Raw genomic sequence first — 21852 nt, forward strand, 5'->3', positions numbered from 1 at the left:
AGAAGTTTTGTTTTGTCCTCGCAAGAGTGATTTTTTGTTAAAACTTTGTTTTATTTTTCTCATTAAAATATGAGTCGTCGCATTTGAGTCCAGTATTTTTGTACCCCGTCCTAACAAGCCATCCCCAAAAAACGACGGAGCTCACGGCGCGTCTGGGGAGCTGGGACATCTATAATGTCCTGTACCTTGACAGCCACAGGGCAGACCTGACCTTGTCCAACTTGCTTACCAATATCCCTTTAGGAGGTCTAACTTTGTGACATATTTAGCAGAGCCTACACGGTCCACACAGTCATCCATCTGTGGAAGTGGGAAGGAGTCTGGTTTTTTAATGGCATTTACTTTACGGTAATTGTTGCAAAAACGTGGTGTCTTATCCGGTTTCTGTCTAAACAGGATTTGAACAAAAGAAAAGGATGTCGCACTCCTGGGCAAAGCAAAGTGTGTCTTTCAAGACAGATTAAATTAGCTTATCTTTACAAAGATACCAAAAAGTACAAAAGGACCGGTAGGAGGATTTGAAGGCTCCTCCCATTGAGTTCCATGTTAAAAAAAGAGTTTAAAAGCTGAATATTTAAAGAGATATGCACTTCAGTGCAGACACCGGCTGCAGGATGTACGACTCAGAGCTCTCTCAAAACACGGATACACAGGTAAGATATTAACTCGGCACTATCATGATAATGCATAAGTAGTAGCTACTCTATATATTTATATATAGTGCTTTTATTATTTGTAACCTGTCTGTATTGGTGTCATCTTATTTTTCTCTAATTTAGAGTGTGTGTGCTTTTTTATGGATAGCACCAACTTTGCTTTAAGGCAATTTGCCATGAAATATTATTCCACCTTTATATCCATAGGTCAGAAAGAAACCTTTGACAATTTATAGATGTGTGTATTCTTCATTAATCTGGTTGGCTTGAAGATGTAACTGTTATTGTCAAAAAAGAAATATAAGAATGTGAGAATTAAAATGGCAGAGGATTTTTGGACCCTAAATATATTGAAAATCAAAGAGAAACTCTAGAAATGTGGAAAAGGTTTTCTTGACAACAAAAGCATTTTGTTTGGACAATTTAAATTACCTGACTTTTATTTTCTAACAACTCACTCAAATGATGACACAGCACATTGTCTGTAATTCCCCTCCGGGATGACAAATACTGGTGATATCTGATCTATCGGCAGGCTGTTATCCAGTGTCAGTGTCTACAAAAACCCAAATAAATGACTGTCATACTTAAAAAATGTCAATACTTTGTCCTCGGCTTAGTATTATATTTCTAACGCTCACATGCTTACAACCCTCCACCAGAGCAGCACTGGAGTGGTGTCCTTCTACAATATCTTATTGAACAAATTCTATTATACTGTAAAATGCTGTAACGTTCTAACTGAAACTATGAAATACGTAAAGTATGTGGTGTGTTTTTTTTGTTTCAATCTTGTAGCAAGGGTATTGCCAGCACCCATGATTTATTTGTTACCACTTTGCATATGACTGTATTTTGTACAAGCACCAATAAAACATTTTTTTGACATGAACTCTAAGTCCTGGTTCCTCCTTTAGAAAGCCATCATGACTTCCAAAATGATCATCAGCCAGCCTCAGCGTGTGATAGACACCGGGAACTCTGATGAGTGGGGATCAGGGATCTGTGACTGCTTTCAAAATGTGCCTGAGTGTAAGTATCTGCACTTCTTTTCTTTATGAGAGAAGTTACAACTATAGTTTATATTTGATTTGTATCTCTTCTGCACAGTCATGATTATGATTATGTGACAAAAGGGCATTGTTTTCTTACTCAAAGGGCAAGATGTTGTTCATTTTTATTCTGTAGTTTTCAATACATTAATCTTTCATATTTTGATATTAGCTGCATCATAAAAACACAAAGGATTACAGTACATTTAGTCATTTCCTTACTGATTTAATGTGTCATTTTTTGCAACAAACCTACCAATCTTATGTGTCGATTTGAACTCAATACTTCAAAATAATAATGTTAGATACTCATCCATGTTTTATGAAATAACAGCAAAAATACACAGCCAAATCTAATGTAAGAAAAGTGAACCTGAAATATTTTTTTAAGAAAGGAAAGGTAATTGACTTACTCTAATTATTTATTAGTATCTTAAAGGTCCCATGTCATGGCCATTTCTACTGATCATAATTCCATTGTTGAGGTCTACTAGATAGATTTACATTGTTCAAAGTTCCAAAATCACATTGGTTTCTCACACAGCATCTCTGTATAGTATGTGTATTCACTCTGTCCTACACGCCTTGTTGGAGCTCCGCGGATTGGTCCATTTGGACTTTGTTATGTCAATAGGACCCAAAAGGAAAAAATAGAAAAAGAGAAATCTCCAACGAGGCGTTCTGGGGCAGCATGGACACGTCTTTTCTGTGTTAGAGTTGTACTCGCTACAGGGTGTACTTTGAGGGTTTGTGACTCTGCAGACCGTTTACATGCAGAAAAACCTACATGACACACAAGGGGACGGGTAATAACCAGAAAAGCATGACATGGGACCTTTAAATGATTGTGTGCATATTTGTGTGTTTTTTTTTGTCTCTGGGATCTTACAGGTAGGCCTATTTGTCATTTTTACAATAGGTGTGTTTATCGGTTGCTTATCTGGTATTTGTTTATTTCTGGTAAAGGTTGTTGTGCTTACTGGTGCTATCCCTGCTTCGCCTGTTAAAAAAAACAAGGAATATGGGCAGTGTCTCTGTCTCCCCCTGTTGGACATGTCTGGTTGTGTCCCTCCCGCCACCATGTCCATGAGGGTCTCCATGAGGGAGTGCTACGGCATCAAAGTAAGACACGATTCTCTTTTGTTGGTGTCAGATGGCATATATATTTGAGTTTTATTTGCGATATCTGTTGATCCACTATCATTTTTTATTTCATTGAGACTTAGGGAGATATGTCAAGTTGCATGATTTGAACTTGTAATAAGCAAATGTCCAGAAAGTGTTAACAATCACGAGTGTCTGATTCGACAAAAATATGAAAGTGATATTCAAGATTTTCAAGAGTTCAACAAACAACAATTTCATTAAGGGTTAGGAAAATGTGTGTTTTTTTGTATTCCTACTGACCAGTACTCAAGTTGTAAAAAAAAATCAGGGGGGATGGTGGATTTTATCATATGGGGACATCATTTGTGCTGATAACCCGCCGAGGGTGGGAGACCAACCAGCATAAAGATAATTATTATACTCCTAAAACAACATGCATGTTATGGATGTTCAGATACTCCTTTCATTGCTCTTGACCAAGTCACCTCAGAATTAGAGTAGAATAACATTTAGGGTCAAATGCAGAGGACAATTAGGGCAAAATATTTTTTTCACTTTAATTTAAAGGGGGGGGAGGGAATACAAAAATGTGGTTATAATGAAGTATATGGTACAAATCTTGTAGGTTAACAGTCCCTCGTTTATTATTCAGATGGATCAACTGATTATACTAATAATAAAGTCAAAATAGTTTTTAGAATATTGAATTATAGTGTATTTTTTCAAAAAAGCAGTTACTGGTATACGATCAAAACTGGTATCTAAAGGGTTACATTTGTATCGTAATTAATTAAATCATTATGTAAATTCTTCATGAAATTTTTTAGGAACAGGGCATTAAGTGCAAATTGAAATTGTTTACGAAATATGAAAATATATTAAAAGATTATACAGATAATACAAAATAGGACCAATGTTGTCAATGGCTGCCTACTCCACTCTCCCCCATCTCATAGAAGTTTCCAAAGATGTTCATAATCATGCTTTTTGGTCTCAATTTTTCTGGCTCTTGCTTTCGGATTGTTAGCTAAGCAATGGCTTTGAAGCCAAGTCTTGACATATACCTCTGGTCTGAACTTGTTCAGTGGAGGGCTAACACACTTGATGAAAAGCAAGGCTGACGTGCTTTTTACCTCTAGGGAGCTTCTAGTTGTGGTTAAAATGTTCATCTGACTAAACCCACGTTCACACTCAGCTGTGGAGATGACCAGAGTGTTCACTGCTTGAAGGAGGGGTTTCAGCTCTTCTGGTGCTGGTGGTATCATTTCATCAACAGTTTTGAGTCTGACCAGCTAGCTAACACGAGAGAAAAACGTAGCTAAACTCCAAACTAAGTTGTTATTGTTGCTTATGTCCATAGATTACACCTTTGGTGACTAGAGTAATGACTAAGATTACTGACTCTTGACTTACCTGAAATGTTATTTTTAGTATTTTTAAATATGAAGTCCCTCAGATCGCGTTGTCCTCCTGGTTGCTTGGCCATTGTGATGACCGTTACCTGCGCTTCTGGCATCGATCAAACAGGCGCATCACAGCGCTCTGGCGCCCTCTAGGGCACTCGCATAGTATAGCGTCAGTGACTTGGTAAAAATGTCATTGCGTGTGTGCGTGCTCCCTCGCTCACAGTATTTTACTCAAAATGCGCACAATTAATGTTGAAATAGCAGTAATACCAGTGCCACGTTCATTGATAAAATTACATAAGGGATGGAAAGGGGGGATGGCAGTTTTAGAAGGGGGATGATTTTGACCGTTTTTATTTCAGGGGGGATGCCATCCCCCCTCATCCCCCCTCAACTCGAGTACTGCTACTGACACAATAAAGGTCCACACATTAAACTCTTTGTTAGAGTTGGGAGGAAATCATGGCTTGGGTTTAGAAAGCAACATTTTGAAGGTTTTGTGAACCTTTGGTAAAAGAAAAAAAAAAAACCTCAGTCCTGGAAGAAAAGTGTCGCTATTTCAGGGTTTTGATATCCCTACTTTTCAAAAAATTACTTTAGAAAGGTAAACCAAATGAATAATTATCAGAATCAATTATGCAGTCTGTAAATCCTATTTTTCACCTGACTGTATTTCCTGCAGGACACCATGTGTAGGGACTGTCTGTTTGCCACCTTCTGTCCGCCCTGCAGCTGGTTGCAGATGTCCAGAGAGATGAGGAGGAGAAACCATTAAGTCGTCCTAGTCAGTGCCAAGAACACGAGTTCTCTCCTGCCTCCTGACCACCACCAATTTAAAAAAAAGTCTAGTATGTAGATATCATTTTGTTTATTTGTGTGGGTATTTATATACTGATTTATTTATAATTTTTTCATCCTGAAACTGGATGACTAACAGGAGGGCTATTTCCTTTATAAGCTATGCTTTCTGCCCTCCCACTTCTACATATTTGTTTGTTTGTCGGTTTCATAAATTGTCTCTACTAATATTAAATTAGTAGAATTAAAAAAATATTGTAAGACACTGATATTTCATACACACACTCTCAACGTCCGATTTTAAATGAAAAGAAGGGAATACGATGATTTTTTAACACTTTATGGAAATACAGCATTTTGTGCATGACGATAGAATCTGACCCGCGGAGCTTCAGACGGCAGCAGTGATATTCAGCAGTGTGTGGTTTAAGAAATATCATTTACAGAACTCTTAGATTGGAATCTTATAATCAGTCCCCGCGGCAATGTAATACAAAGCTTTGTTATCAAACATGAGTCAAATGTTGAGGCAAAAAAGCATTACAAGAAACATGGTGTTACCACATAGCATTGTGGGTAGTCGAGTCATTATGACCATTAAAAAAAAGGACAAATTAACTATTTTGTATTAAAAATCTAGAATTCTGAACCACTCATGAAAGGAAAATTTAAAAAAAGGTTAAAACTATTTTGGAAATTAGTGATTATCCAAATTATGATCCAAAAGTCTATGATATCAAATGGACATTACAAGATGTAAAGGTGTTCATGTTCAGTACAAGACAGGTTTGGGAACATTTTGTCCATGTTTCCATCTATATATGCCATTTAAAAAAACAAAGATCAGAATCTTTTCAAAATAAGAGTTCTATTGCAGCTGTTATCTGCAGCAGACATCCATTTCAGATGGATAGATGAATAAAAACAAAAGGACCGCTCTTGGCAAATTGTCATATTGTTTTGATTGTAAGTATGGCCAACACAAGCCATACAATACCATAAACCATTAACACAATTTGTTATAATACAGCGGGATAGAAAAATAACTTGTCTGCCGCTCATCCAATTTATTTATTTTTCAAATTATGGAACAAATGGAATGGAAGAACAAAAAAAAGAGGAGAAAATAATATTGGGGGAGTAGAGTATAGGTCCCATTGTAGTTATCATTATAATAATTGTATTTGGAAATATCCCAAATCAATCAAGGTGGTCTGTAAATACCTACATGGACTATTTTGATTAAATTCACTGAAATAAAGTGGATGTGGGTCATGAGCCACTTTTTACTTTATCTCCAGAGGAAATAATTGAGGAAAAAAAGAGGAAATAAGGCCACACGGGATGACAAATAAAAAAAAAGTAATATCACATAAGTAGATAATAATAAAATAGTACAAATATGAGAGGCACTATGAGTATCCTCTCTTATTACAAGGAGGGTGACACCGATATACAGATTACTAACATATTAAATTAGACATTTAAAGAGGACATATTCTGCAGGTTTTAGGTTCATATTTGTATATTGTGCCTCTACTGTTTCCATGCTTTAATGTTAAAAAATATCTTTATTTTTCTCATTCTGCCAACTCTTTTCATGCTCTGTCTGCTCTGATTGGTTAGCTGGAGGGCTCTGTTGTGATTGGATAACAACTTAGAGACCCCCCTTATCACGCATTATGTGTTGGAGCGTTAGCCAATAGAAGCGTGAATGTTACATATTGGTGTCATTATGTTACGGAAGTAAAGTCCAATGGAGGTGTTTCAGCCAGGAGGGGAGGAGGGGGTGTGTGGGAGAGAAACTCCCTCTGGGAACACAGGGATTTTAGCCTTTGCAGACCATTACATACCATACAAACCTACATAACACACTACGGGAAGGGGAACCCACAAAAGCAGAATAGGGCCTCTTTAAATGCAATCCTTAAATACCAGTACCAAGATCTGTCATTTTTCTTCTTTCTATGATGTTTTAGTCGCCAGCTAGTCCTGTTGTGAACCCGGAAATGTTAGGTACCCCAAAGTGTTACGTTAGAAATGTTTAGTAGGGGTCCCCAGCACATAGAAACTGGGAGTACAAATATGGTCACTTTCTGGTTAAAACTGCCATTTTATAACTATTGTTTACATAGGCTATAATGCCATATATCTAAATTAAAGAAACTTATGCTTACTGTGTTCCCAACATATGCAAGTTAGCATCCGGCTGTTTCTATGTGCTGGGGACCCGTACTTTACATTTCTATCATAAAACCTAGGGTACTACATTTACGGGTTTCACTATGCTGGCAACTAGACTATAATGCAAGTAGGGGCAATAACGATAAAGTATCAATTTTAAACTCTGTAATAAAGAGATGATTCAGCGTATACACTCTTGTCTGTTTGTTGCTCGCACAGTCTAGTATAGAGTGGTGCAGTGACGAGTCCTAAAACCCGGAAGTGAGTTAGCATTTTGCCACTTCCGGTTCCCTCGTCTCAGAGTCAATGGGATTTCTCCATAGGATTTTGGAAAATAGCTATCCTATGGAGAGATCCCATTGCTTTTTTGTCGAGGGAACCCATGTGCAGTTTATTTCCGGGTCGGCCTACAAAAATACGTCATCCCTGCACTACTCTATTGCTGATCTGACAGGCTCAGCATGGACCTTAACTGTAAAATGAACTGCCATATGTACTAATGATGGCCTTAATTATCACTGTGACACAATGAAAGAAGGAGACAGTGTTAACAATGTATCCCTTTGTCAGACTTATGACAAAGTATGTAAACTCATATATGTGGGGAGGGAATGAAAACTGAGGAAAGTAAACACAATGATCCCGTATGAAATGTTCTTCAAATGTGTCTTAATTGTCTTTCTCTTCTGTGTGCCCAGTTCAAACACCTGTCAGTCTTTGTCTGAATAAAGGGGGCTGGGTCACCAGTGATTCCCTTTAACCTGTACGTCAGTGGAGAATATCACAGGCAGAGCCCCCCCTCACGGCAAAACGTCGTCATCAGCGGGGGCCGAGGCTGCTCCGTGCCCCTGGTGCACCTCTCTGACGGCTAAGATGCGAGACAGCATGCTCTGCAGAGTGGCGCCCTCCAGTGGCTGACAGCTGTACCACAGGGAACTGCAGGGTCAGAAATAGACATTACATAAAAATAAGAAAATTCCCCTAAACTGACTGTGTGACTGGCACTTGGTGCATGTCCTGATGCATATATTGCCAGAAATACATAGGCAATGATAGTAGAAGCTGTAGTGTTGCTTTTTGTAGCTTTTATAGACTTGGAGAGGGTCTGAGTCCGACCCTTGTCAATTAACTACGGGGGTCCCTCAGGGCTCTGTTCTTGGTCCCCTCCTCTTCTCCCTGTACACAAACTCGCTCGGATCAGTCATTAGCCCGCATGGTTTTTCTTACCACTGCTACGCTGACGACACCCAATTAATTCTGTCCTTTCCCCGCTCAGAGACCCAGGTCGTTGCACGCATCTCTGCTTGTCTAGCTGACATCTCTCAGTGGATGTCTGCTCACCACCTCAAGCTCAACCTTGACAAGACTGAGCTGCTCTTCCTCCCGGGAAAAGATTGTCCCACTCTTGACCTAACAATCAACATCGGCACCTCAGTTGTTTCCCCGACTCAGACTGCAAGGAATCTGGGTGTGACCCTAGATAACAACCTGTCCTTCACTGCAAACATCGCTGCTACAACCCGTTGCTGCAGATACACGCTTTACAACATCAGGAAGATACGTCCCCAGCTGACTCAGAAAGCGACTCAGGTTCTGGTCCAGGCTCTCGTCATCTCACGCCTAGACTACTGCAACTCCCTCCTGGCTGGTCTACCTGCATGTGCCATCCGACCTCTGCAGCTCATCCAGAATGCAGCGGCTCGTCTGGTCTTCAACCTTCCTAAATTCTCCCACACCACTCCGCTCCTCCGCTCCCTTCACTGGCTTCCGGTAACTGCTAGAATCCACTTCAAGACACTGGTACTTGCTTACCATGCTGCGAATGGATCTGGCCCTTCCTACATCCAGGACATGGTTAAACCGTACACCCCAGCGCGTGCACTACGCTCTGCATCAGCCAAACGACTCGTTGCGCCTCGCTGCGAGGGGGACCCAAGTTCCCATCGGCGAAAACACGTGGGTTTGCTGTCCTGGCTCCAAGATGGTGGAATGAGCTCCCCATTGACATCAGGACGGCAGATAGCTTGTACATCTTCCGGCGCAAACTGAAAACTCATCTCTTTCGACTCCACTTCGAGCGTTAGAACTATAACGAAGCACTTTTATACTAATAAAGGACTGGCTTACCTAAAGCCAGTTGAGTAGCACTTGAAATGTTTGGCTCAATGAAACCTGATGTACTTATATGATTCTGTTTTCTTCAAGGTTGTGTCTTCCTGGTCGAATGTACTTATTGTAAGTCGCTTTGGATAAAAGCGTCAGCTAAATGTAATGTAATGTAATGTTATAGAGTCGTTTATAAACAACCTCATCATGGGCTTTCTGTAAGGATAGACTTAGTCCATAGGGGTTATTTATATGGAATTATATTATATATTATTATATTATATTATATATACGGGAGGTGTGTGGCGCAGTGGATAGAGCCTTGGTGTTGGGATCAGGGGGTCACAGGTTCAAACCCCACTGCAGTCAGCATGTCGTTGTGTCCCTGGGCAAGACACTTCACCCCAAATTGCTCGGCGGGATTGCCCACAGTATTGAGTATGTACGTCGCTTTGGATAAAAGCGTCTAACAAGTAACATGTAATGTAATATATATTATTTATATGTTCCCTATTATTCAAAATCCACTTTTTCATGTCTTTTATGCATCAACATGTGTCCCCTCTGTGTAAAGAGATTCAGAAAGTTTCAGGACAAAAAGATTCCCTCTCTTTTTGTCCTGATCCATTTATATAAAAACCTGTCTGAAAATGAGCTGATCAGATTTTAGCCACTTTGTGATGTCACAATGTTTTTGGGTGGTGCAACCATTAGCCAATCACCAATAGGTAACACCTTATCACTTGGAACCCCTTCCTAGACCTCCATTGTGTTTTTTAACCAATCATCTCTCAGAGGGGCGTGGCCAGCAGCAGCTCATTAGCATTTAAAGCTACAGACACAGAATCAGCACTTTTGAAACAGGGCTGAAACAGAGGGGTTTATGGGATGCTGCAATGATCTGTTTGGTATTTCGAGCCAAACATTACATTACATGTCATTTTTTGTTAGACAATTTTTATCCAAAGCGACTTCCATACTCAATACTGTGGACAATCCCCACAGGAGCAATTTGGGGTGAAGTGTCTTGCTCAGGGACACAACGACATACTGACTGCAGTGGGACTCAAACTTGATACCCCCTGATTCGAAGTCCAGCACTCTATCCACTGAGCCACAGCCTCCCCAAACACTTTAGAGACATGTTTTGTATTTATCTGAGACCTATAATCTATTGTTGAAAAACAGTATAGGGGACCTCTTTTCTCTGCTGTTAAACATAGTGGCAGATCATTTTGACCCTAAAGCCATAACATCATATTAGGGTACAAATATAAACAGTATGAATACAATGGCGGGTAGAAAGCCCTGGCGATAAAGTGACAGACTCATGTGTCACTCGTGTGTTTCTTTAATGTTGGAGCACACACTGACCTGTGAGTGTGCACAACCTCCTCCGGCTGCAGGAAAAACACGTCGCTTCTCGTCTGCACCGACTCCGGGCTGTCAGAGAGCAGAGAGGATCATCATAAAAATAATAACAATAACAATCATAAAAATAAGCTTTATTTGTATAGCACTTTTCATACACAGGTGCAGCTCAGAGTGCTTTAACAACATTACACAAATCATACATGCAGCATTACAATATAACACAACAGTGCAAGGGAACCAGGGAAGTAAAAGGTGGAATAAGTCAAATCAAATAAATAATCATCTCTCTCTGTAAAATAAAGGTAGACATAAGACCAAATGATTAAATACGATAAATACATTAAATAAATACAATAATTACAATTTATCATTATTATAATAATAAAAAACAGGAAAAAAACAATAAAAGACCATTTTAAAAGGGGATGTCGCTAATAAAACGATAAAATAAAGAAAGAAAGATAACAATATCAAAAATAAATAATAAGAATAATAAAGATTAAAAGAGCAGTTAAATGGGGTTGTTGCTAATACAAAACAAATCTAAATAGATGTGTTTTCAGTGTGTGTGTGTGTATGTACGCGTGTGTGTGTGTCTCACCATCTGGAGAGGTAGAACTCGTAAAGCCTGACAGGACAGTGTAGAGGGTTGGCGACATTTTCAAGCATCTCCAGCATCTCTTCCTCTCCCTGCCTTTTTCTATATCGTTCTGGAAACAAAGAAAGTACCACAACTCAGGTAGTCATACTAACAATTACGGATACCTGATATTTTACACCACATACGGTCAGATTAAGAATTTCAGCAGGATAGAAAAAACTCTACTTCTACTGTGGGTGGGTGGTGGTTGTTTGTTTGACCAGTATGAGTGGGATGACAACCATTTATTCTTTATCTTTTTGAGAATTTTTGGTGTCATGTTGACATTTGAATTGTTATGCAATTAAACCCCAACTCATTCAGAAAAACCAAAATTATACAAAAAGAAGAAAAAACCTCTACTTTAGTGTACCTGTGTGGCGGGGGTCCTTGCTGCTCCGCTGGTATCGGAGGTAGAGGACTTTTCCGGCTTTGTTGCAGGGTTTGGAGAGTCGGGTGAAGTTGGTGAAGGAGACGCTCTGGTGCTGCTCCAGAGTGGTGAAGCCGAAGTTCTTGGTGCAGAAGAAGAGCAGCGTGTTGAGCAGCACGATGGGGGAGTAGGCGCCCAGCTGCTTACACTCCCACAGGTAGGACTCCACCACCCGGGAGGAGACTGCAGCACCTGGAGGAGGACGGTGGAGGGGGCGGGGTTTGTCCAAAACAAACATGAACAAATACGGAGTTTAGTGGTGTTTACAGTTCAGCAGGATTTTACCAAGCTTAGCTCTGCATATTTCTCTGATAACTTGATCCAGGCATTCGATGAATACAATCTGTAATATGGTTAAAATATAGAATTTAAAATGACCAAGTTCTGAAATGTGTATTAGATTAAAACTGAAAGAAATATATAACTCTATAATAAACCAAGTGAAGCGCACCTTGAGAGGAAATTACAGATTTCTCTAGGTTTTTGTACATTTCACCTAATATACCTTTAAATATCTTAAATCAGAACTAAAACATGTAAATAGTTGAGTGTTTAAAATTATTTTTTAAAAGCATAAAAAAGAGTTGGGAGAATCTTCTTATATTTAAAACCATTCATATTTTCTTTGGCCACCTCTGGCCAGTAGAACACGCTGTAAACACTACATGTTATCAACTTATAAATTGGATATGGCGAACCTGTTATCAAAGTATTCTGTAATTACACATCCATGTAGTCGTCAATATTTAAATATTGACTAGTGCAGCTTTAAAGTTGTATAATCTGAATCTATAACTGACATAAAACATTTTATACAGAGAAGACATTTAGAAATGAAAATACATTGACTGGTTATTTCAGAAAATAGACATGATTAAACTGTGGTGTGATTTGATGAATATCTCCACTATGACTTTATGATATTACCACTCGGTACTAGTAGTTTAGGTTTCCAGAGTTGCAGCATCCCGCTGATCTTGGTGGTAAACTGACTGTAGAGCTCGTCAGTGAAGATGTTCTCTATGCGGCCCTTTGAGAACAGATACTGTCCAAAGAGAAGAAGAAAAGAAGGGGAAATCAATGGGTGCTGCAGGAAGTCCTAATACCTGGAAATGAGTTAGCATTAGTAAGCATGACTTAGCATAGCATGTGTATTTGGTTAGATGCCTAAAATAAGAGCTTTGGTTAAATATAAGATAGTTCTCTGACATAAAATACAGTTAATACCCCACTGGTGAATGTCTGAAGCTTCTATGTGTCAGAAAAACTGCAGTTGCTAACACATGGCTTAATTAAACTATTAAACGTCATCACGCCGAACATTAGCTGCCTTTAGCTTAGGGGGAGTAGGCGATGGGGGTCATGTAGTTAACCGTCATGTAGTTCGTTTATAGCTTAGCATTACCTTATTTACTTCTGGCTGTTGCATTGACGATTCAACTTTTATAAAAGGTTTGTTAATATGTGGAGATGATCCTGCTGAAAAAAATGTGTTAGTATCATAAACGTGTGTTTGCCTCATAGCTTAGTTTTTATTCAATATTCCAAAATCCAATGGAGAATTCTGATTGGCGTTTATAATGGGAGCCCTTGCGATGCCAACTTCTCTGTACTTCTGCCTTATAGAAATACGGAAATCAAGATGGAAACTAATGAAACAATATCATGTGTGTGTGTGTGTGTACCTGCTGTATCCCCAGGCAGAGGTAGAAGATGCTGTCTGGGCTGTAGGTCTCTCCATTGGGCCGTCTCACATCAGTGATGAAGTGAGACAGAGCGAAGCTGAGCTCAGCAGAGTCACACTGAAGCACGTCCTCTTTAACATCCACCATGTTGGCTGCAGGGGGAGAGACCACAAAATACAACTAGTGTAGAATAAAACAGTTTAAAACGGAACAAATCATTGGGTTAGATGTTGATAACGAAGTCTTACATCTTGTGGGCTGTTGGTTCTGTTGTTGGACCCAGCTTCTCCAGGCTTTAACCCCGTACACGTGGTTCAGTTTGGAGGCGGGGGGAGTCCGCACTGCACTGTGGTTCAAGGAGCCAGTACGCCTTCGACTCTAGATGGATTCAAATGCAATGAAAGATTGACTTTGAGCACAAAATGCATGTTGGGCGTAATTGAAACATTTGGGTTATGAACACTTATGATATGATAGTGTTTTGGGGCTTTGGTAGGTAAAACATTCTTATGGAGCCAGGGGAGATAATATCAGAGAAAGTTTAAGTAAAAACAAAAGTGACTATTCTCTTCTCATGGAAAAGTTCACTAATGTACAAAAAACTTGAATATTGTCTATGCTGCCATAATACTTGAACTATAAATATAATATGTAAACTAACTGTGAGGTGTTATCCCCTTTTTCTGCCATATCAACCAGCAAACAATCAACAGTCCATAATATACAATAAAACAATGATCTGGAACTCCTGCCTCTTGTGCTCATCTGTAAACCAATGACCTTTTTTAATCCCTAAACCAATCCCTACCAAGCTAAATGTTCTTGTGGCAAAAGTCAGACATTTTACTGATATGAAATTGACAATAAAAAAGATGAAATTGTCGTTATTGTCTTTGTTAAATAAAGTCATTTAAGATCCTTTTTTGTAATTTTGTCTAAGACTTACATTGCTCAATTTTTTTTGTGGTGAATAAGTGACTTTATAATGCCACAAAATGTTGAAGTTTTTTGCTGATCTCTGAGCAGAATCTCACCCGTTTCCGGCTGCTGTAAGGGTCTCTAGATCGCTTCACTCCTCTCTGTGGAGCAGCTGGCTTCTGATCCAACGACTCTGCAGAAACAAACAAAAGTTGTAGCAGCATAAAATCCAGTTTTTACCCCAACAAACCCATTTATGTGAAGTAGTAGGACGTCTCACCAGTTGGGACATCAGTCTCCAGGTCCATCAATGGAGAGGAGGGAGGTTGAAGCTCAGCACTGGTGGTAGGAGGCTCGCTGGTTGTCGTAGTAACCACTGGCTGGGTGCTTAGTTGGGGATCAGATGACTCCGTGCTTCTCTCTGAACTCACAGTTAGCGGCAGGTCGGCCTGTACTGTTTTTTCAGTCTCTTCAACTTCACGGATCATGGGGGCGACCACCTCTGACTCCATGTCCCCACTATGAGGACTTCTCTGGTCTGTAGCGCACACAGAGAAACATGGAGGAAAATACATTGGTGACTTTGCTTTTGATTATTACATTAGATTACATGTCACTTGTTAGACGCTTTTATTCAAAGCCATTTGGGGTGAAGTGTCTTGCCCAGGGACACAACGACATGCTGACTGCAGTGGGGTTTGAACCTGTGACCCCCTGATCCCAACACCAACGCACAATCCACTCTCATGCTTTATATGATTTAAAGAGGCCCTATTATGCTTTTTGGGGTTTTCCCTCCTGTAGTGTGTTATAGGTTTGTGTGCATGTCAATGGTCTGCAAAGGCTAAAATTCCAAAGTTCACTCCAGAGAGTTGGTCTCCCACACACTCCACCCCCTGCCTGAAACACCTCCATTTGTTTAATTCCTGGATTATACTGCACTCCATTTGTTTAATTCTGAACATAGTGACATCACTATGTAACAGTCGCACTTCTATTGGTTAGCACTCCAACATATTGTAGAAGGAGTGGGACTTCTCTAAGCATTTGACCAATCACAACAGAGCCTGCCAGCTAACCAATCAGAGCAGACTGGGCTCTGGTTTCAGACAGAGGGTGAAAAGAGGTGCTGCAGCAGAGGGAGTATGAGGAAAATAAAGAGCTTTTTGAACATTAAAGCATGGAGACATGTCCCAGTAGAGACACTACATACAAATGTGAACCGGAACATTTGCATAATAAGTCCTCTTTAAAAAAATAAAAACTGAAGATAGCAAATCTATATCAAACATCTGCTTATACCATATTGTGCTTTTTAATACACTTCTCAATTATCCGGTCATATGTTCACTTCTTCCCCAACACATATTCACTGAAACTAGTTCAAAAGTAATGTTTTAGCAACAATGATTGTGTTCAGGAAGTAGTGAGCATACTACTGTTCAAATAAGGCTTGGATTATACTGCGTTAGTTTGGTTGGAGTTTGTAAACAGATTGTTTGGCTTTTGTTTAGTACATTGAGGTGAATTCTCAAAGACCTTTCTCCATTCTTGGATTCTTTGTTCATGATGGAGTCATGCGAGAAAAAATTGATTCTTTCATGATTTGAGTAATTGATAAAAAACGGATCATTTTGGTGTCCTTTGAAGACATAAAAACCTGGACAAAAGCAGCCTCACCTGCACACAACAAAGTGAATCTTCTATCAACATACATTTAAAAGATAAAAAGCAAAAAAAAGTTAATATTTTTTAAGAACTCACACTGCTTGCCGAGATTTCCACTCCGAATCTATTAACCTTTTAATTAAATGTACAATTTTAATCTCGTCAAATCAGAGTTTTCCTGAATATTACCACTGTATCCAGATTGAAATGGTTGTAATACACCATGTTAGGACAGGGACTCTGTGCTGCTCACCTGCAGTGGAAACATCTCTCTGTTTTTCTTCCGTCACAGCCTGAGGCTCTGACTGCACTGCAGCATCTCTCGTCTCCTTCTTCTGTGGTGGTACTACTATAGGTACTGGAACCTGGGAGGAACAGGAGGAACACGTTTACATCACATTTTCTGCAGAAAAAAAAACTATTTTCTTAGAATATATTAGGACGTACGGGCACAGGCATCGCCATTGGAAAAGGTGTGTACTGGGAGTACATGCTCATGGGCACTGGGATGAAGACGGGCACTGGGACTGGGACTGGCACCAGTAACACCCTCACATTCTCCCCCCCTACTGAGACACTCATTGAGGGGGGTAGCACACCTGGAGGAGGAGGTGAGGGAGTTCAGGAGGAAGACATAGAGAGAGAAAGGGAGACAGAAATAATCAAATTGAATTAATACAATTGGAAAAATAAACAGTAAGACAAATAAGGAGGAAATATAAAAATAAACATAAAAAAAAAGTTTCACAAAAATTGAAGGGAACATATTTTTATTAAAAGAGGAATCAGTTTGTTTAAAATTACGTTTTTATTTAATACAACTTCAAAGGTTTTATTAAATAAAGTATACTGTTAAAATCACGATCACTATATTTGTATTGATTAAAATACATAGATGATATCACATTTAAATGTACAATATCACAGATCATTTTTCTTATAATGCAGAAATTAAAGAAAAAACAAATGAGAGAAATGTTGCTATCTTTTAAATTCATGTTAACAATTGACAACATAATTAAGTGTGTCTTTATTGCAGCCTAAAACTCCATCTATACCGTTTATTTCTCATCAGCACACTGTGTCGTTTTGATGAACATGAGGTAATCTGTAATTTCACATTTGGAGCACAACTCTTTCTACTGATATTTCCTACGAATAAGTGTAATGATGCTTAACTGTAAGCGAGTTTAAGTCTTGTGTTACATGCCGTGGTATGTTTGTGTGTCTCCCTCCAGGTGCATAAAGGGCTGAGGAAGGCTGCTCTCTCTCTCCCTCCTCCTGTGAGCTGCATGGCTGTCGGTGTGACCTCTGCAGATTGTGAAGTGTGTTGTGTGGGACGTGGTTAGTAGTTTAACTAGTGTTAGTTCATATTTTGTTACATCCCTTTTGCCCTAGACAACAAGGGAATGTAATATCTTGCATAAAGCCATGATTACGACAGCAATTATTTCCAAGGTCAAAGTGAAATACTTCTTGGTAGTTTGGTTTGGACTAATGTGTCTCCCCTTGGTTTTGTGTTAGCAGCATTTCATTAACAGTTATGATGGCTTTGGTCAGAAGAAATCTGTGAAATAAGACACCGGACAAAACTAACTTTTACTCACAAATTCAATTTATTGAAACGTAGAAAAGTGAATTGCCTTGATCGAAACCATAATTTCAAGGCTTGGACAATATAAAAAAAAAAGAATCAAATTAATGCGTTCACAGACTGATCCATGTCAGTGTAATCCTAAAAAGAAAATAAGGAATAAAAAAAAATTAAAAAAATCTGTTACATTTGAGAAGCTACAAACATAACAGAAAGTTGAAAAACGTGTGAAAAAGAAAATTGTTAATTAAAGATACAGATGGATGAGTAGAAGTCAACCTTGGTTACCATTACTGCATGAGGTACAGAAAGGAATTGAACTTACATCACACATTCATAATAAACGTCAATATGTAGTGTAACAGTTCAAATAAGAGAACTGAAAACCAGCTGTATAATTCACTCACAGAGACACTTCAAAAATATTCAAGTGATTTCAGATTTGGGCCTCATACCTGAATCCAACTCAATGAACCTGTGTTTCCTTGTTTAGCACATTTTGTGTCATTGTAAGCATGGGTTTCCCCTGCTGTACATGACATACATTAGGAACTCATTTCAAAATGTGAAAGTGTATTTGGCCTAAAAAGCTCAGAACCCCCCCCCCCCAAAAGCAGGTTAAATTGCCCAGTTTTGCTAAATTTCTGTATGCCTTTCAGATAATAATTGTATTATGTGATCCTCTGAACACTTTATAGAGTGCAATTCTGCAATCCGACACTACTTCACATCAAATATATTTATAAAAAAAGTCTGTTGTAAGGCATTTATTAGTTTGACTCCTGGAAAGTGGGAAAGCACCTCCAAACTTTATATTGTTTCTCGGGACTATTAAACCAAACAACCCACTTTTAGGCCTTTTTATGATTTTTTTTTTTTGGATGGTTAATGATACATTTTTGCATTTTCATTCATTGAGCCCCCCCAAGGAAATCTTGCCTCCCACTTAAAAATATCCAACCTTAATTCTTTACAGTGACCAATTTGTTTAGCATCTGGGCAAAAGTGATCTTAATAAATGTAAGGATCAGATGGCATGATGCATCTCTGCTGCTGTAGTGAGACAGTGAAAGACTAATGTCAAGTGGGGTGTGAAAACACATCAGGGTGAATGGTTGCTGTAAAAACATACTTGTTTGTGTTTTTGTAGAAATACTGTCCATTAACAAACCATACACAACTCACTTAATAAAGAAATGACAGGTTTTAAGACACTTGACACATGTTCTAAGATCAGCTTTAATAACAGGGTCAAGTATTGTGGCAGATTGAGGTAAAAAGGTACTTTAATAAGAGAACATCTTGTAATTCATTGAAGCACTTGAGGAACTTTTCTCATCCATAGTGTTAGTCAGAATAAAAACACAGAATAAATACCCTTTATTGGAAGAGGAAACAGACAGCCAAGATGATCTGTACTTCATAAATAATGCAATCTCTATCTTAAACATGTTGCCAAATTCATGTCAATGCTGGAAAACATTAATTTCTGTCTTTGCAGGGGTGGATTTAGACAGGCACAAACATGGAGGACAGCAAAGGAGTGAAGGTGTGAACCCGTTAATCCTGGAGAGGTTTATTCTTTGTCGAAGGGCTCGGGGTGGGGTGGGGGGCGACGACTTCTCCAGCAGCAGGTCAGGAGGCTGTGGAGAGAAAGACCCGGGTGATGCACTCGACCCTCTTAGGAAGTCAGTTCAATTGACTTGGAAAGAAGACACAGAGATGTCAGCAGATTGTGTCAGAGCATTGTTGCTTCTAGGATTGACATTGCATTGAAAGGGACAGTTCACGGCAAAAATCTAAATTCACATTTTTCCTCTTAACTGTAGTGCTATTTTTTTTTTTTTAAATGAAGATTACGATTTTTCTATATAATGGAACTTCAGAAATGTTATATTATACATGAATCACTAACTCATTTGAACAGTTCTAATTTATTTATTTTGTATATGTAAAATCTCAGAAAATGCATTGTTCAAAAGACATGACACAATCAACACACTTTTTTCACAGCAGTTTGATTAAGGAACTACCAATTAACCCCAATCAATGGTATCGCCCTGCAGCAGGAAGTGTGCATCTTCTCCGCTAGCTAACGTCATCGGTAATCAGAGGAGGACGCCATTAATGTTTAACATCTAGCAGGTTAGGGTCTGGAAATGTATGTCAAATAAAAAAATGTTGGGCTTTGAGCGCCACAAACCGAGTGCAGTTTAGTTTCGTTATATAGACATATCTATGGCCAATAGCTCTGACACCCAGAAACAATACAGATGAATAAATAGCTCTAGAGCAGTGCTTCTCAAAGTGTGGTCCGCGGACCACACTTTGAGTTAGGTGGTCCGCGAGTGTTTTTTTTATTGGTTAAGTGGTCCTTGGCAGAGATGGGGTCGTTACTAAAAAAAAGTAATATATTACATATTACTTTAAAAAAAAGTAATATATTACACTACTTCGTTACTCTCTAGATAAAGTAACTCGTTACTTTACTCGTTACTTTACTCGCAGGGCCGGCCCGCCCCTCCCTACAGGCAGATCACGCAGACTGCGGCGCGCCACAGTTTTGCCTCTGCGAGACTCCACTTGCACCCCCAATTACTATTGCATTAAAAAAGACATAGCCTAACACAAGTCTTTCTTTTTATATGCTCTAAAATAGGCTACCAGCCTACCACAACAAGCTAACAGTCTGTGAAACGTCAAGACACTAATTAATTAAACCAGTTCAAGACGCATTATTCTTATCATTCTTTATGAGCGCAGTAACGGTAAGGTATCTAATTACTTGTGTATTTAGTATTCCATAACTTAGTAACAGAGATGGTCAAACTAAAGTGGTAGAGACATTGCAGAATTCCTACAATGAAGCGGGACATTGAACTGTTCACCCGTGAGAGGGCGATCAACAAAAGAGAGCGAGCGGCGCCGTTGAGGAAGTTTACAGATGAAAAGACTCAGCCATGTTTATGCAGCACTGCACGTGGAGATGTGGTCTCGCAAATCGCGCAGATTACATAGGCCTACATGTATATAAACCTGCGGCGGAAACCCCTCTTGTCTGTCAGTGAGTGTGATTATTTTATAAAAGTAACGAAGTAACGCGTGTCGGGGCAATGTTAGTAACTGTAGTGTGATAACATAATTATAAAAGTAACGCGTTACACTACTCGTTACCAACAGAAATAATATTATTACAGTAACACGTTACTTTGTACCGCGTTACACCCAACTCTGGTCCTTGGTATGAAAAAGTTTGAGAAACACTGTCCTAGAGGTAAGAGGGAAAATATGTGAGTTGGATGTGAACTGTCCCTTGAAATTGGAATCCTTAAATCATAGATACAGCTGTTCAAATGATAACTTAAAAAGGAAACTATTTCATGGTGTTCACATGAGAAAGTGTTCATGCGGTGTGGGACTCAGAAGGCTCACCTTGTGCTTCCAGTCCAGGAGCCGTTTTGTAGATCAGTCTGGTGTGGTAGAGTTCAAAACAGGGGACAGGACAGAGGCTGGGCTCCCCTGAACACGTCTTACAGAAATACCACGTCTTCCTCCTCAAAGTCCCGCCCTCCTGCTCACAAAGCTTCACCTCTGAATGTTCCTGCTCTTTGTTCTCCCCGTTGTTCTCATCCTTTACTCCCTCCTCCGGTTCTATTTCTGTTTTTCTCTCCGTCCGCCCATCCTCCTCCATCTTCTGCTTCTTCTTCTCCTCCTGCTGCTCTTCTTCCTCCACCCTCTTCCTCTTGTGTTGGGAGCAGACCTTGCAGTCAGAGTCCGTCTCCCTTCTGCCCAGGAAATGGCGTCCGGTTAGTCGTGCAGGCACGGCGTCGCTCTGCTGAGTTTCTCCCTGAGGGTTGGGTGATGGAGATGTGGAAGCTTCCGCAGATGTCTGGTCGGGTTGAGAGGAGCTATCTAGCAGAGCTGCTGCAACTATCGAAACAGCTAGTTGTGAACATCGAACGATTGATAGCACCAAAAGAATGAATGAAACTGAATTAGATGGTGAGTAGGGTTGTGACAAACACCCAACAAAAAGGCACACCAGCCATGGCCCAGAGGAAAGGGTCTACCTCTATGAGTGCTATCATAACAATTATTCATGAATAGTATTTTAAACAAATAGTATATAAGAATTTGGATACTACTGATAAGCTCAGGTGATGACTAAATGTATCTGTGGAGTGAGTATTTGGAATCATTGTGTATGGAGAGACTAACCATTGCAAAGTCAGAG

General features: G+C 39.4%; 1 protein-coding gene and 1 pseudogene across 2 annotated transcripts in view; one reads left to right on the plus strand and one right to left on the minus strand.

The window, feature by feature from the left end:
* The first annotated feature begins 517 nt into the window (after nucleotides 1-517).
* On the plus strand, nucleotides 518-5077 carry LOC117539714 (annotated as a pseudogene).
* A 268-nt stretch (nucleotides 5078-5345) lies between these two features.
* The window catches only part of si:ch211-266o15.1 (zinc finger MYM-type protein 4), a 43843-nt gene continuing 27336 nt past the window's right edge, over nucleotides 5346-21852 (minus strand). For both annotated transcript variants that reach the window (XM_034205950.1, XM_034205951.1), the window contains exons 19-29: nucleotides 16472-16623; nucleotides 16278-16389; nucleotides 14637-14894; nucleotides 14473-14549; nucleotides 13687-13816; nucleotides 13439-13590; nucleotides 12681-12798; nucleotides 11697-11945; nucleotides 11285-11393; nucleotides 10684-10752; nucleotides 5346-8139 (exon numbers count right to left, since the gene is read on the minus strand). In XM_034205950.1, the coding sequence (XP_034061841.1) occupies nucleotides 8004-8139; nucleotides 10684-10752; nucleotides 11285-11393; nucleotides 11697-11945; nucleotides 12681-12798; nucleotides 13439-13590; nucleotides 13687-13816; nucleotides 14473-14549; nucleotides 14637-14894; nucleotides 16278-16389; nucleotides 16472-16623 (1562 nt within the window). In that variant the 3' untranslated portion in view covers nucleotides 5346-8003. The remainder of the gene's footprint in view (nucleotides 8140-10683; nucleotides 10753-11284; nucleotides 11394-11696; nucleotides 11946-12680; nucleotides 12799-13438; nucleotides 13591-13686; nucleotides 13817-14472; nucleotides 14550-14636; nucleotides 14895-16277; nucleotides 16390-16471; nucleotides 16624-21852) is intronic.

Source organism: Gymnodraco acuticeps, unplaced genomic scaffold (genome assembly GCF_902827175.1).
Source record: "Gymnodraco acuticeps unplaced genomic scaffold, fGymAcu1.1, whole genome shotgun sequence".
NCBI lineage: Eukaryota > Metazoa > Chordata > Actinopteri > Perciformes > Bathydraconidae > Gymnodraco > Gymnodraco acuticeps.